The sequence below is a fragment of the Hyperolius riggenbachi genome, chromosome 2, assembly GCF_040937935.1.
Source record: "Hyperolius riggenbachi isolate aHypRig1 chromosome 2, aHypRig1.pri, whole genome shotgun sequence".
Lineage (NCBI taxonomy): Eukaryota > Metazoa > Chordata > Amphibia > Anura > Hyperoliidae > Hyperolius > Hyperolius riggenbachi.
This window is the reverse complement of record NC_090647.1, coordinates 99,694,150-99,710,197: the sequence shown is the minus strand read 5'-3', so window position 1 is coordinate 99,710,197 and position 16,048 is coordinate 99,694,150. Positions and strand designations below refer to the sequence as shown.

Here is a 16,048-nt window from a genome sequence, read left to right as displayed (position 1 = left end):
TGGGAAATGGCACATAGACTGAAATTATCCATACAAAGCTGGTGAAAGCGGTTTGCCATCGGGTAGACCTTTTTATAATAATAACCCTGTCAGAGAACCCGCTTATAATATATAATGGTTTCCTTTCTTATTATTGCTATTGCTTGACTTGAATGGTTGCGTGGCCTGTTTCGGAGGAGACAAGCTGGAAGGCATGGTAATTCACAAAGCATGTGTGTTTGATGGGAAATGAAACAAAAGTTGTATTCACTGGCAGCAGAGGGAAAATGAAAACCCTGTTTTGTAATCGGCTTATCCCAAACTGTAAGAATTCTGTCTCTTAGCAGAGGCAGGAGACAGAGTGCAGCAAGTGCTTCAAATGGCTTCCTTAAGCTTCTAGCCACCAAAAACGTTTAACCCCTCAAGACCCGGACAACTCTATGCCACATGCTTTATGTGTTAGAGCAGGAATTGTGACGCATGACGGTTTTCAGCCAGCACTCATTATAAAGAACTACGGATTGCCGTTCAACAAAATGTACAGAAATGTGACCTTGTATCAAAGGCCAGTCAGCATAGCTCAGTAGGCAGTGCAAAAACTAACTGTGTGCTTAATGGGACCATTAGGTGACCTGAGATTAACATCTCTGCGGTATCTCACAAAAGGGAGTACACCTATCACATTTTTTTAAAAAAATATTCTATTGTATCTTTTCATGAGACAACAATGAAGATAGGGCTGCTCCCGTTCCAAGGGCATAGACAGGGCTGTGCAGGGGGTCCTTAAGCGGGGGGCGCTCAAATAAAAAAAAAGGGGCCTGCCCCTCCCCACTCGCCCCCCCCCCCACCCACCCACACACACATACTTTCAGTCAATCACAGAAATGCTGGCTGCACTAAGTGGTGTGGAGTCAGTCAGACCTGTCATCGGTGGCCGCACGGTCCCCCTCCTCATTTCTGGCTAGGGGGTATTGGTTGTCATGTGGGTGCTAAATGCATATGCTGGGTGCCATGTGGGTTCTGGGTACGGGTACAGAGTGTCGTGTGGGCTTTGGCTATGAGTGTCATGCAGGTGTTGATTGCAAGTACTTAGTGACATGTGAGATCTGGGTACATGTACTGGATGTCATGTGGGTGCTGGGTGTGGCATGGGTGTGAATACTTGGTGCCATGCCTGTACTGGGTGATGGCTGTGGGTGGGCGTTGGGTGTCACATGGGTTTTGAATGCCGATACTTTGGGTGCAAATACTGGTTAAGTGGGTGCTTGGTGCAGATAGTAGGGGCCATGTGGAGGCTGTGTGCAGGTGTAAGTGCTGGGTGCAATGTCAGGCCTGGATGCAGGTACTTGGTGTCATGTGAGTACTGGGTGCCAGCTGTGGAGGGGGGGGGGGAGAAGTAGAGGTCAGTGTGGGTGCTGCAGGAAGGGGAAGTCATGGCGGGTGCTGGGGGGGGGGGAGGTCAGTTTTTTAGGTGCTGGAGGAGGTCACTATGGGTGATGCTGGGGACAGGAAGGGTGCTGCTGGGGGAGGGAAAGGTCAGTGTGGGTGCTGAGGGAAGCAGGATCACTGTAGTGCTAATGCTGGGGAGGGAGATGTCTGTATTGGTCCTAGGTAGAGGGAGAGGTCACTGCGGGTGCAAGGTTGAGGGAGAGGTCACTGTGAATGCAGGGGGAGGGAGAGGTCACTGCTGCCAGTGAGACACCAGCTTACCTGCTCCCACACAGCTGTGGGGATGGTTATACTTGGATTCCTGTATGGCACCTCTTTACTCCAAAGTGTCCCAGATGGGAATGAGCTTCCCGTGGGTGTGGGCGGAGCTTCTTGTGGGAAGAGGTGGGGCTTATCGCAGCCAAAGGGGCCTTTTTATAGGAAATCCAAAAGGGGGGGTTGCTTGGGCACCTAGAGCCCCGCCCTTTGCACGTGCCTGGGTGTAGATATATGGCTCCTGCCGTATGGCCGCTGTGCGTGCTCTCCACCATCTCCCGCACTCGTTCACATTGCCCCGGTTAGCAGGGAGATCAATGAATGGGAACTCAGTTCCCATTTATTGATCTAAGTCACTGACATCAATGAGATGCCTGCATAGTATCTTCCGGAGTAATACGTCCACGCTTTGCTTCCTGTTTAATAATGGAATAATACGTGAGGACATCTTGTGGCCAAATGGTAAAAATACACCTACATACATTTATTTTAATGTAAACCTGAGGTAAGAGGGATATGGAGGCTGCCCTATTTATTTCCTTGTAAACACCAGTTGCCTGACAGCCCTGCTGATCTTCTAGCATAGGTAGTGTCTAAGTCAAAACCTGGAACAAGCATATGACAAATCCAGTAAAACCTGAGTCTGCTGAGTCAGAGCACCTGATCTGCTACATGCTTGTTCAGGGTCTATGGCTAAAAAGTATAATGCTGGGCATACACCATGAGTTTTTTAGGCAGATAGATGGCTCGATACATAATTTCCAACAGGTCCGGTCTGATTTCAATTGTTTTTCTGATCCAATTTTTCATAGAAGTGAATGGAAATCGATCAGAAAATCGATCGGCCAGTAAATCTGCCGAAAAAAACTCATTGTGTATTCCCAGCATTAGAGACACAGGATCAGGAGGACTGCCAGGCAATTGGTATGGCTTAAAGGGGAACTGAAGAGAGAGGTATATGGAGGCTGTCATGTTTATTTCCTTTTAATCAATACCAGTTGCCTGGCAGCCCTGCTGGTCTATTTCTCTGCAGTAGTATCTGATTAAAACCAGAAACAAGCATGCAGCTAGTCTTGTCAGATCAGACTTATAAGTCTGAACCACTGAAACACCTGATCTGCTGCATGCTTGTTCAGGGGCTATGGCTAATAGTATTAGAGGCAGAGGATCAGCAGGGCTGCCAGGCAACTGGTATTGTCTAAAAGGAAATAAACATGACAGCCTCCATATACCTCTCTGTTCAGTTCCCCTTTAAAAGGAAATAAATGTCAGCCTCCATACCACTCTCACCTTGGGTTCCCTTTAATACAAAGACTCACAAATACATTTAAAATTAACTCCTTTCCTCCCACACTCTCCCATAGTACCCCAAAACATTTTTGCATGAAAAAAAAAAAAAAAAAAAAAAGACAAAAAAATGAAATACATTAATAGTTACCTTAGGGACTGAACTTTTTTTTTTTTTTTTTTTTTTAATATGTATGCCAAGAGGGTATATTACTGTTAATTTCTGTTAATTTGGCTGCGATTCAGCCCTGGTAATGGCTTCAGTCGGGTGCAGTCTGGGTCTTCTGCGCATGCACGGACCTCCAGACTGATGTGGCTCAACAAATCTGCCCTAAAACAACAATTAAGCAACTTCCTTTATGCTTCAAGTGGACTTGAACTCTTGCACAGGACAGAAGGAAAACAGAGAAATGCAGCCTGTATTTAGGGCTGGTGCACACCAAAACCCGCTAGCAGATCCGCAAAATGCTAGCAGATTTTGAAACACTTTTTCTTCTTTTTCTGTAGCGTTTCAGCTAGCGTTTTGCGGTTTTGTCTAGCGGTTTTGGTGTAGTAGATTTCCTGTATTGTTACAGTAAAGCTGTTACTGAACAGCTACTGTAACAAAAAACGCCTGCAAAACCGCTCTGAAGTGCCGTTTTTCAGAGCGGTTTGCGTTTTTCCTATACTTAACATTGAGGCAGAAACGCATCCACAATCCAAAAAATGCCTCACCCAGGCATTTTTCGTTTCTGCAAAATGCCTCCCGCTCTGGTGTGCACCACCCCATTGAGATACATTGACCAAGCAGATCCGCAGCCGCAAGCGGATCGGAAAACGCCCAAAAAGCCGCTCGGTGTGCACCAGCCCTTAGAGAGTTTAGCCTGTCTAATTCCCCCTCATCTGTGGCTAATCACAAGTCTAATTTGATCAATCAGCTGTGTCAGCTGGCTTCCTCGGCAGAGCTGCTAATTTGTAAACACAGGATGTTAACCCTATGTCTGCTTCCATGAAAGCAGGAAGTGGACACACAGCAGATTTATTGCAGGATTAGTATCAGCTGTAACAAACAAATGGTTTTCTTGAAAGGTTATTATGCTGTTGCTTATCTTTTAGCGCAGAGAGGAAGATCTGAATTCAGGTCCGCTTTCAGTTGTTAGGCTTTTAGTGCTGGGGTAAAAAGTTACACCCTCCCCCCCCCCCATGGGGTCACTCAAGCAGCTAATCATTCTCCATAAAGGGGGAGATGTATACGGTTCTTACAAATCAATAAAGAGACCTGTACTGTGTGCATTTGCTTAGATAAATGGATAGTATTTATGCAGAGAAGGTCCCTATACAACCCATAGAGACACATCAGGGACATTATGTGACTGTCATATGTATGGTGTCTCTAAATCCAGCAGCAAATGTAACCTAGGAACAGAGTGATTTGCGTTCATTTAGATTGCTAAACGTGAGCCAAAGGAAGAGAAGGTCAGTGGGCGGATGTATAAACACACGCCAAGGAAATGCTTTATTCACGTGCTGCTGTTTTTTTTTTTTTTTTTTTTTTTTTTTTTTTTTTTTTGAATGGCGATTAATTTCTTCACTTGAATTGTGCAAGGCCTGTAAGAGATGAGGCAGGATTGATGCAGATGTGACTCACTCCTCCTGCTGTACCCAATTAGCAGCTCCCCCATTAAATTCATTTTTTCCTCTGAGCATTTCAATTACAGGCAATCATATCTGAAGTAATGAGAACTACTCTAAGCCATTTTGTGAGAGGTATACTGGGAATTGGACTGCAAATCTTAATTGCTGATATTATATATCAGCAGTTCCATTTGGGAACATTTTATATCGGCTCTATCAATTTATTGCTATAATTCTGGAGCCGTACTTGCTCTACTCTTCAAACTGTTTTTGCATGCAGCGTCTGTTAAATCTAACCATCTCCCAGACTTGGGGAGGGGGGATATGAGGAGATTCTGTAGCTTATTGATTCTCTCTGAGCTATGAGCCCCCTGCTTCTTTATACTTTTTCATGTGAAAAGTTTGTCCCAATTAGTGATTTCTGCAGTTCTTCCCTGAAATTTTATTTAACCACTTAAAGACAAGCAGGCGTATTAAAACGTCCTGCTGGAGCCTCTTAACAGCTCCAGGACGTTTTTGTAAGTTAAACAGCGCTGCTACTGCTGTGCACGTGCATGCTCCCGTGCGCTCCCGTGCACGTGAGGAAAAAATACCTTTATTTCCAAATAATCTATTGTCACCATACTATGCATACTTTGTACTAGGGACATTATTTAAATCTTGTAATAACCAGGACAAATAGGCAGATAAAAGGTGTGGGTTTTATGTACAGTAGTAGTGTTTAAAGAGACTCCGTAACAAAAATTGCATCCTGTTTTTTATCATCCTACAAGTTCCAAAAGCTATTCTAATGTGTTCTGGCTTACTGCAGCACTTTCTGCTATCACAGTCTCTGTAATAAATCAATGTATCTTTCCCTTGTCAGACTTGTCAGCCTTTGTCTGGAAGGCTGCCAAGTTCTTCAGTGTTGTGGTTCTGCTATGAATTCCCCCTTCCAGGCCCCTCTGCACACTGCCTGTTTATTATTTAGGATTAGAGCAGCTTCTCTCTTATCTTTTACAAGCTGGATAAATCTTCCTCTGAGCTGGCTGGGCTTTCACATACTGAAGAATTACAGACAATGGCAAAGCTGTTTGCAGGAGAAAAAAGAGCAGTCTGAAACTTCAGTGCATGAGAACTGCAGGGAGAAAGAAATACACAAATGATCTCTTGAGATTCAAAAGGAAGGCTGTATACAGCCTGCTTGTGTATGGATGTATTTTCTATGTGTGGACATACTGTACATCAACCTACTTCCTGTTTTGGTGGCCATTTTGTTTGTTTATAAACAAACTTTTTAAAACTGTTTTTAACCACTTTTAATGCGGCGAGGAGCGGCGAAATTGTGACAGAGGGTAACAGATGTCCCCTAACGCACTGGTATGTTTACTTTTGTGCGATTTTAACAATACAGATTCTCTTTAAATATAGGGTATGAAATTGGAGGAATAGTGTACTGGTATTTTTTCATTTTCCCTTTAACCACTTAATGACATTATATCATATTAAAATGTTTGAGCCTGTTAACGGCACCATGATGTTTTAATACGTTGCTCATTCCCGCCGCCATTTCCGTTGGGATTCCGTGTTCAGCGATTGGGGAAGTGGTCCTTTACCCAATCGCAATGCCTGGAATGAATGGACGTGACCGCGATCAGCAGGCCACGTCCATTCATAAAACAGGAAACAGTCACAGTGTAGTTAAATGTAAAAAAGTGAACACTTCCTATAATGGGAGAGTGTCCACTAGCGCCATCTCGTGGCCAAAAAGTAAAATTACACATACATACATACACAATATTAATAAAATGAATAATTTGCTCTTCCAAAGCTTCTCCCCCCCCTCCCCACCCCCCCCCCCCCACCCAAAAAAAAAAAACATTTGTAAAAAAAAAAATCTGTGAAAAAAATATATATAAATGGTTGCCTTAAAGAGAGTCTGAAGAGAGAATAAATCTCGCTTCAGACCTCATAGTTAGCAGGGGCATGTGTGCCCCTGCTAAAACGCAGCTATCCCGCGGCTTAACGGGGGTCCCTGATCCCCCAAATCCCCTCGGTGCAGCGGGGGAGCGCTTCCTGGTTGGGGCAGGGCTAACCGCCGCAGCCCTGCCCCACGCGCGTCTGTCAGACGCGTATCTCCGTCTCTCCCCCGCCCCTCTGTCTTCCTTCACTGAGAGGGGAGATGCGGCGATGCGCGTCTGATAGACGCGACTGGAGGCAGGGCTGCAGCCGTTAGCCCTGCCTCCAGGAAGAAGATAATTTACGACCAACTTGCGACCAAGTCTTGCGGGGGTGGGTTTGGGGGTGAAGGGACCCCCGTTTAGCCGCGGGATAGCAGCGTTTTAGCAGGGGCACACGTGCCCCAGCTAACTATGAGTTCTGAAGCGAGATTTATTCTCGCTTCAGAGTCTCTTTAAGGACACCGCTTTTTTAAATATATATTTTATGAGGGAAAATTACTTTTACTTTGCTACATAGGGGCTTGTAATTATGGATCGGACAAAAGAAAAACAAAACAGAAAAATAACACCTATATGTCAAAATAATATATTGTTGCCATACATTGTGATAGGGACATAATTTAAATGGTTTAATAATCAGGACAACTGGGCAAATAAAATGTGTCGTTTTATCCACAGGAGAACGTTTAATTTTATAACTAATGGCCGAAAAGTGAGAAGTAATGATTTTTTTCCATTATTTTCTTATTTTTCCCATTAAAACGCATTTAGAATAAAAACATTTTTTTTAGCAAAATGTACTATCCACAGAAAGCCTACCTGGTGGTGAAAAAAACGAGGTATAGATCATTTTCTTGTGATAAGTAGTAATAAAGTTATTAGGGAATAAAAGGAAAGAGCACTGACAGGTGAAAATTGCTCTGGTCTGTTAGGGTAAAAACCCTTGGGAGTGAACTGGTTAAAATGCACAGAAAATAAAGTAATTACTGAAAACAACTGAAAAAAATCAACCAAACAAAGCCTAATTGGTGGTGAATAAAACAATATATAGATCATTTCATTGTGATTAGTAGTGATTAAACTATTGGCAAATTAACTGCATCATTCTGTAACAGTTGCAATTGCAAACCACATACTTTTTTTTTTACACTATAAAACAGTGCAGAGTGAATGACCCTTTTAACGACCCTGCAGTAAAACCTTATCTGAAGCTGTGCCTCGCTGTTTCTTTGATGTATAAGTACTTCAGAAAATAGGATTGTCTCTAACCCAAGTTGGGTGGGAGAACTCAAAGCAGCTCTTTTGCATAGATAACTGAAGTTTCTTAACTCTTCCTGCACTGGAAACAATATGAGACTCATATCTGTGCTACTAGTGTTCGTTCTATTTCTTAGCTGTACTACACATTCAATTCATTATATCACTTTATTTTCACTTCCGATTCCTTTTAATTTTATTTAAAGTTCAAGGGCAGACATCATTTTATATGCATTTAACAGAACATTATCTAAAATCTGTTAAATCTTTACTGCTTAGGTGTGAGGATCGCAACACCACAAAATAGCCTTTGCAGATTACCACGGCAATGCGTGGTAATCCCCCTTCTAGCTGCAAGTCAAGCAGGAAGTGATGCTGTCTAGCACTTCCTGTGGCCGGAATTAAAATTGCGCTGAAGTGTATTGGAAAAATATGCATATGTGCCACAATGCAGATGCCATAGACTTACTTGACTTCCAGTCGCCTCACGGCGCAAGCCACCCCCAACACGCTTTTGCCCGTGCGTCAAATTAGAGACTTCTGGCGCACTGAGCCAGGTAGGTACTGCCCCATAGACTTGCATTGGTGTAGCGTTACCCTGCAACATAACAGGGTAATGCACGGCGCCAGTGTGAAAGGGGCCTAACTATAAGGGACAGCAACATAAGAGAATAGTCATTTTTAGCGCATTTTACCCTGAGAGAAATGTGCTTCCTATAGATATCTGTACACATGAATTTAAAATGTTACAGTTTTTTGACATTGTGGTCCTTTAATTAGAACTAACTCCCACTCCTTCCACCTGGACGTCTGAAGCTACGCTTTAGGTCAGTAAGGAGGCGTGGCTTCAGGCGACAGGGCTATGACTGTCTCCTTGAAAGCCCATGTTATTAAAAGGGAGGGGCTCACAGTGTGGGAGTGAGCAGACAGCTGGAAGGCCTCGTTCACATCAGGGACGTTTCTGTGCGCCTTTTACAGCGCACTGCCCTGTGCGTTCAGCAAGGTATTGATTTTCCCATGTAATGTAGCGGGTTCACATTTATGCGCTGCGCTGAGCAGCGTTACAAAAACCTAGGGTTGCATGCATTTCTGTGCGTTGAGCTGTAAAGCGCACATCAATGCAAGTGAATGGGTGCACTTTTTTATTGACAAGTGCTACTGGTACAATAACAAAAACGTACTTTAAAGAAGCGTAGCGCAACGCACAGAAATGCGCACTAAAGCGCACACAAACGCATGCGTTTTTTACCATGCGCTTTTACACGTTTCTCAGCGCAGCAGATGTGAACGAGGCCTAAGTCTCTGAGGTAGTGCAGCACTTATTTTTCTTTGTTTTTTGATACCTACTTTTTTTTTTTTTTTTAACAAAACCTTTTTATGCATAGTTTAATTTTAAAATGGTGTTTATATTAAATCCATCTTGAAATCTGAAACTAAAGCTTTAATTCCTATTTCTAAAGTCTTTTATTGAATAGCTCTATTTTTTTCATAACTGCTTAGGCAGAGGATTAGTTTAGCAATGTTTAATAAAAGGTACGTTTCCAGGTAATGCCTTATGTTATGTCCAGTGACACACACTAGAGATACAAGGTTTGCCCCTTGACTGAACAATTATGCAACTGCCTTAGGGCTCGTTTCCACTAGGAGCGGTGCGATGCAGCTACATAGCCGCATCGCACCGCAGGTGTGCTGAAACGCATGCACGCCAATGGAACAGTTTCCACTGCGTGCATGGTGAGCGGTGCGATCCGATAATCTGCAGCATGCTGCAGATTTTCGCAGGCCCGCATCCGCCCGCAGCCGTGTCATATCTCCTCAATACACTTCCGCATTGGAGATGCGGAAGTGATGCGGCCGGCGGCGGAAGTGATGCGATGCTGCTGCGTAGCCACACTCTCATCACTTCGCAAATGGAAACCCGCCCTTAGTGTTTGACAGCCTATGGGAGTGATTGTGGTTTTAAGCTGAGGTACTAAACTCCGCCTTCTCTGGCGCTGTCACCAACTGGAGCTACCACCATTTCTTTTCTCAAATTTAAAATGAGCTTTACTGGCAAGACCAAGATGCATACTGACATTGCCAAGGCAGATGGAGATGGGTAGGCAGTCTTGGGTTGTGAGGGAAGGACAGAGGTATGATGGGTAGGCAGCCAGTGGATACTGACAGATTACAATTTACTTACCTTGAGACATGGAAAACTTGAAAATAGGAGGCGAGAAATATTAAAGGACAACAAAAGCAAGAGGGATATGGAGGCTGCCATATTTTTTGCCTTTTAAGCAATGCCAGTTTCCTGGCTATCCTGCTGATCCTCTGATACTTTTAGCCATAGCCCCTGAACAAGCATGCAGATCAGGTGCTTCTGACATTATTGTCAGATCTGACAAGATTAGCTGCTTGCTTGTTTCTGGTGTGATTCAGACACTACTGCAGCCAAATAGATCGGCAGGACTACCAGGCAACTGGTATTGTTTAAAAGGAATTAAATAGTGAATCCTGTACCCACCTTACCTCTCTAGGAGGTCAAGCATTAAAGAGGAACTCCAGTGAAAATAATATAATAAAAAAGTGCTCCATTTTTACAATAATTATGTATGAATGATTTAGTCAGTGTTTGCTCATTGTACAATCTTTTAAATCCCTGAGTTACATTCTGACATTTATTACATGGTGAGATTTTTACTGTTGGCAGGTGATGTAGCTGCTGAATGCTTTTTTTGGCAGTTGGAAACCGCTGTAAACAGCTTATTCCCACAATGCAGCAAGGTTCACAGACAGGAAACTGCCAGGAGTACCACGGTCCTCAGAGTTTTTTGTTGGAGGGGTTTCACCACAATATCAGTCATACAGCGCCCCCTGATGGTCTGTTTTTGAAAATGAATAGATTTCTCATGTAAAAGGGGGTATCAGATACTGATTAGGATAAAGTTCAATTCTTGGTCTGAGTCTCTTTAAGTGGTGGGATGAACCCTAACAAAAGCAAATGTTGGCTCCAATCCAGTACTCTGGTGTATTTAGCTTCCTCAGGTCTTCAGACACCTTGGGCCATATGCAATTCACTTTTTCATTTGACTTTTCTCCTAGGAGATCATTTTTCATCTTCTCTTTTTCAGCACTTTACAATTGAAAAAATACCAAAAGTACTATTAAAATAATCCTGAGCAATTTTTTTGCTTGTTGGCGGTTTAACCACTTCCCCTTCCCGGGGATGAGTATCTATGTCCCTGCATTGTCCCCACGTCCCCTTGCCTGGGGCAAGGAACTATGTCCCTTGCTGCCGCGCACCTGCGCTCGTTACCGCCGCCGATAGCTAGATAGGGGATCGATGTTCCCATTCTTTGACCCAAGTCCCTTTGTGAATGACCACGCCCATCAATGAGATGGCACCCTCATTCACAAAAACAGGTACTTGCACATGAACGCATTACTTTTTTTTCCCTATAGACTTCCACACTACCTGCATTGTGAACACTATGTGCGGTACGTCATGACGGACAGCACCGCACATAAGTGTGAATGAGCCCTAAGTCAGAGGTTATAGAGAAGCTTAATTGACATGTGACATGATGAGATAGATATGCGTATGTACAGTGCCTAGCACACAAATAACTAGGCTGTGTTCCTTTTCTTCTTTCTCTGCCTGAAAGTGTTAATATTCAGCTATGCAACTGACAGTTTTTATCCAGCCAGGACCCAGTCGGACTATAGCGTTCCTCAAAAAATTCTGCTAAATCATGTTAGAAAACATAGGAGCAAAGGAATCAGCACTCCAGACTTGCTCAGGACAGATCCATTTTTTGCTTGTATTAAAATGAGAAAAGTAGGAAAGGAAATAGGCAACTTTACATTTTATAAAGACCTAGTGGGGCCCATTGAGGGAAACACTTTTCAGTGTAATAAATACATTCCAGCGCTTAGCCCTGGTTTATGTTTTTTTTTTTAAAGAGATCCCAAGGTGGGTTTTAGGAATGCTAACAGCACACAAGGCTGGGTCTGCATATACTGGCCAGCCTCTGTTGCTATACTGATCCCCCCCCTAAGCTCCCCCTGCGCTCTGCTACGCCCCCATAAATCACCCAGCCGTGCTGTTGGTACAGCGTGTCACAGCTGGCTATTTACTTCTGTAAGTGTCAGTCTCGCCGCTTCCCCGCCTCCTCCATAGCTCCGGTCCCCGCCCGCGTTCCTTCCCTCCAATCAGCTGGGAGGGAAGGGACGCAGACAGCGCCTGGAGCTATGGAGGAGGCGGGGGAGCGGCGAGACTGACACTTTTAGAAGTAAACAGCCGACTGAGACACATTGTGCCAACAGCACGGCTGGGTGATTTATGGGGGCGTAGCAGAGCGCAGGGGAAGTTTAAGGGGGATTGGTATAGCAACAGAGGCTGAGCAGTATATGCAGACCCAGCCTCTGTGTGCTGTTAGCATTCTTAGAACCCACCTTGGGTTCTCTTTAAATCTAAAGAAACACATTTTTCACAGTTACAAATGTATTAAAGTATGTTTAAATGTCTCCATTATAATTCTCAAAAGAAAGCTGCTTTCTGATTGGCTGTGTTCTATTGCTGCAGATCTTTTTTCTTTGTCGAAGCCAAGGTTTTCTAACACGTGTGTCTCTCTCTCTCTCTCTCTCTCTCTCTCTCTCTCTCTCTCTCTCTCTCTCTCTCTCTCACAGGTCACAGGGAGTATTCAGTTCAAAACGGCTGGAAAAATTTCCTATTCCTTCCGTCTCTGAAGAGACAACAATGACAGGTGAGTATGACCAGAAGAGAACCTTTCTGTGCAAAGCGTACTGCCCTACTCTGCCTGAACTGTTCATAGGGCACATAAAGCTGTTTGATATGGTAAGGTATATGTAGGCTGCAATATTTAATTCCTTTAATTCCTTTTAACCTGTTCCTGTCCCACGACTTGAAAATAAGTGACTGCACTCTCCTCCCCACAAAAGCCTAAATAACACTGTTTATTTAATTCTGAGCTGGCAGCAAACCCCTCTCCTACCTTCCCTCAAGAGAATTTACTGGCAGTGCTAATGAGTAAACAAGTGTAAATTAAACATTCCAGGAGAAGACAGATGTAACAGTTGAGTAGGGTTTACAATCTGTTACTAATACATTATAACAATAACATTTCTATAGCACTTTTCTCCCATAGGACTCAAAGCGCTTAGGCTCTCTCAGGTTCAGTAGTTAGTGGTAGGATGAAGTATTCACACAACAAAAATTATATTTCTGCACATGCCAGACTGAACAGGTGGGTTTTCAGTCTGGATTTAAACATGTCCAAAGATGGAGCTGTCCTGATCTGCTGAGGCAAGGAGTTCCATAACGTAGGAGCAGCATGACAGAAGGCTGTGGGACCAAAAGTTTCCAGGTGGACTCTGGGTATGACTAGACTTTTAGAACCTGTGGAACTGAGATAGCAGGGATTGCTATGCAACTGTAACATTTCTTTCATGTATCCAGGGCCGAGATTATGTAGTGATTTAAATGTCAGTAGGCTGATCTTGAATAGGACCCTCCATTTTATAGGTATCCAGTGAAGGGAGTGCAGGACTGGCGTTATGTGGCAGTGACGGGGTTGGTTGGTTAACAGTCTGGCAGCAGTATTCTGTATAAGCTGTAGGTGGTAGAAGTCCTTGTTTGGAAGGCCGGTGTAGAGAGCATTACAATAGTCCAGTCGGGATGTAATGAAGGCATGAACTAAGGTTGGCAGATCTTCTGGGGGGGATGAGGTGCTTGATTTTTGCTGCGATCTTCAGGTGAAAGTAGGATAATTTCACCACAGCCGTGATGTAAGTTCTGAAGTTTAAATCCCCTTCAATTAGAACTCCCAGCACATGCTCAGAGCTGTCTAAATCCATGCCTCCTATTCCCAGTAGTGAAGACTGCAAGTTAAGTTGTTTTGTTGTCATTCGTTGCCCTCCAATCAGGAGGACCAGTTTTATCTGCATTTATTCTCAGCCAATTGTCACTCATCCATTGCTATAGTTCGCCTAAGCAGGCGTTTATAGTTGGAGTTGGGTCTGTCACACCAGGCTTGAGGGAAATATATAATTGGGTGTCGTCAGCATAGCAGTGGTATGTCAGGCCGTGTTTTTGGATTAGTTTTCCAAGCGGTAACATGTATATTGTAAATAAGTAGCGGAGAAGGGATTGAACCCTGGGCCACCCCATACTTAAGTGGTACAGAGGTGGACAGGAAGGGCCTCATAGACACTTTTTGGGTTCCTGCGCTCAAGAAGGATTGGAACCACTGAAGAACTATGCCATCAATGCTGCAGTATTCCTGTAGACTGTTAATTAAAGCGGTATAAAACCCTGGCATAAAATTCAATAAAAACATGCTTTCCTACTTATTATATGGCATACTGTTATCATATTTGCTTTTGTGCATAAGTATTATTATTCATTTAGAAATTACAAGTTCCCAAAGTACATGTTTTTGCTCTGAGAGCTGCCTTTGCATTTTATACATAACTGGTTTTATTCATCTTGTATTGAAGGCAGAAATGCTTTCTGATTGTCTGTCTGTGTTCGGGAGAGTCTGCACAGTCAGAGAATGTGGCACATTCCTCACTTGATACAATTAATTAAACACAAGATAACATTATCTCCAGTTCGGATGCGTCCAGCTTTCTCTGCACTGAGCTTGTAACTCCTGTGTTTAACTAATTGAATGCTGTTCTAGTTAAAAAAAATGATGGTAGCATATAATATGCTATAAATAATCTTTTAGAGCAAAGGAGAAATGCTGGGTTTCATTCCGCGTTAAGATGTCATGGTCAACTTTATCAAAGGCTGCAGAAAGGTCTAGCAGTATCAGGATGGAGCGCTCTCCTCTGTCTCTTGCCATGAGCAAGTGGTTGCAGATTTGGATGAGGGCAGTTTCAGCGCTGTGATATTTCCTGAAGCCAGATTGGAATGGGTCATAACTGTTATTTTGGAAGATTTTGGCTTCTGGCTGGAGGTATACGGCGTTTTCAATTACATTACCCAGAAAGGGAAGGTTAGAGAGAGGTCAAACGAACTGTTTAAAGGAAACATCAGGGAAAAGTAACAAAATGAGCTTCACTTACCCGGGGCTTCCTCCAGTGTCCTGGGATCCCATCTTTTGCAGATGCCGACCTCACCAGGATGGCATCCACTGCGCTTACGTGAGCGCTGCTGTTGATCACGCTCACGTGGTCTGGAGTGCTTGTCTGGACCAATCGACTGAATCGACCGATGTCAGATGTGAATCGATCTATCGGTCAACATTTGCTTTAATCTATTTCACAGCAGATATATCACAGTGATCGAATCTGCTGTATATCGATGGTAAGTTGAGCTAGTGTGTGGGTACCTTTTACTCTGATACCCAGTAATGTACGACGAGGTAACACGTTACCAGAAATGTTAGCACTGCAGAGGAACTGGGTCCTTTTACTCTGATACCCAGTAATGTACGACGAGGTAACACATTACCAGAAATGTTAGCACTGCAGAGGAACAGGGTCCTTTTACTCTGATACCCAGTAATGTACGACGAGGTAACACGTTACCAGAAATGTTAGCACTGCAGAGGAACTGGGTCCTTTTACTCTGATACCCAGTAATGTACGACGAGGTAACACATTACCAGAAATGTTAGCACTGCAGAGGAACAGGGTCCTTTTACTCTGATACCCAGTAATGTACGACGAGGTAACACATTACCAGAAATGTTAGCACTGCAGAGGAACAGGGTCCTTTTACTCTGATACCCAGTAATGTACGACGAGGTAACACGTTACCAGAAATGTTAGCACTGCAGAGGAACAGGGTCCTTTTACTCTGATACCCAGTAATGTACGACGAGGTAACACGTTACCTGAAATGTTAGCACTGCAGAGGAACTGGGTCCTTTTACTCTGATACCCAGTAATGTACGACGAGGTAACACATTACCAGAAATGTTAGCACTGCAGAGGAACAGGGTCCTTTTACTCTGATACCCAGTAATGTACGACGAGGTAACACGTTACCAGAAATGTTAGCACTGCAGAGGAACAGGGTCCTTTTACTCTGATACCCAGTAATGTACGACGAGGTAACACGTTACCAGAAATGTTAGCACTGCAGAGGAACAGGGTCCTTTTACTCTGATACCCAGTAATGTACGATGAGGTAACACGTTACCAGAAATGTTAGCACTGCAGAGGAACAGGGTCCTTTTACTCTGATACCCAGTAATGTACGACGAGGTAACACATTACCAGAAATGTTAGCACTGCAGAGGAACAGGGTCCTT

At 43.7% G+C, this 16,048-nt stretch overlaps 1 protein-coding gene across 1 annotated transcript in view; it reads left to right on the top strand.

The window, feature by feature from the left end:
- The window catches only part of MRPS31 (mitochondrial ribosomal protein S31), a 122,055-nt gene that overhangs the window by 63,941 nt on the left and 42,066 nt on the right, over positions 1-16,048 (top strand). The window contains exon 6 of the mRNA XM_068265036.1: positions 12,453-12,529. Coding sequence (XP_068121137.1) covers positions 12,453-12,529 — 77 coding nt within the window. The remainder of the gene's footprint in view (positions 1-12,452; positions 12,530-16,048) is intronic.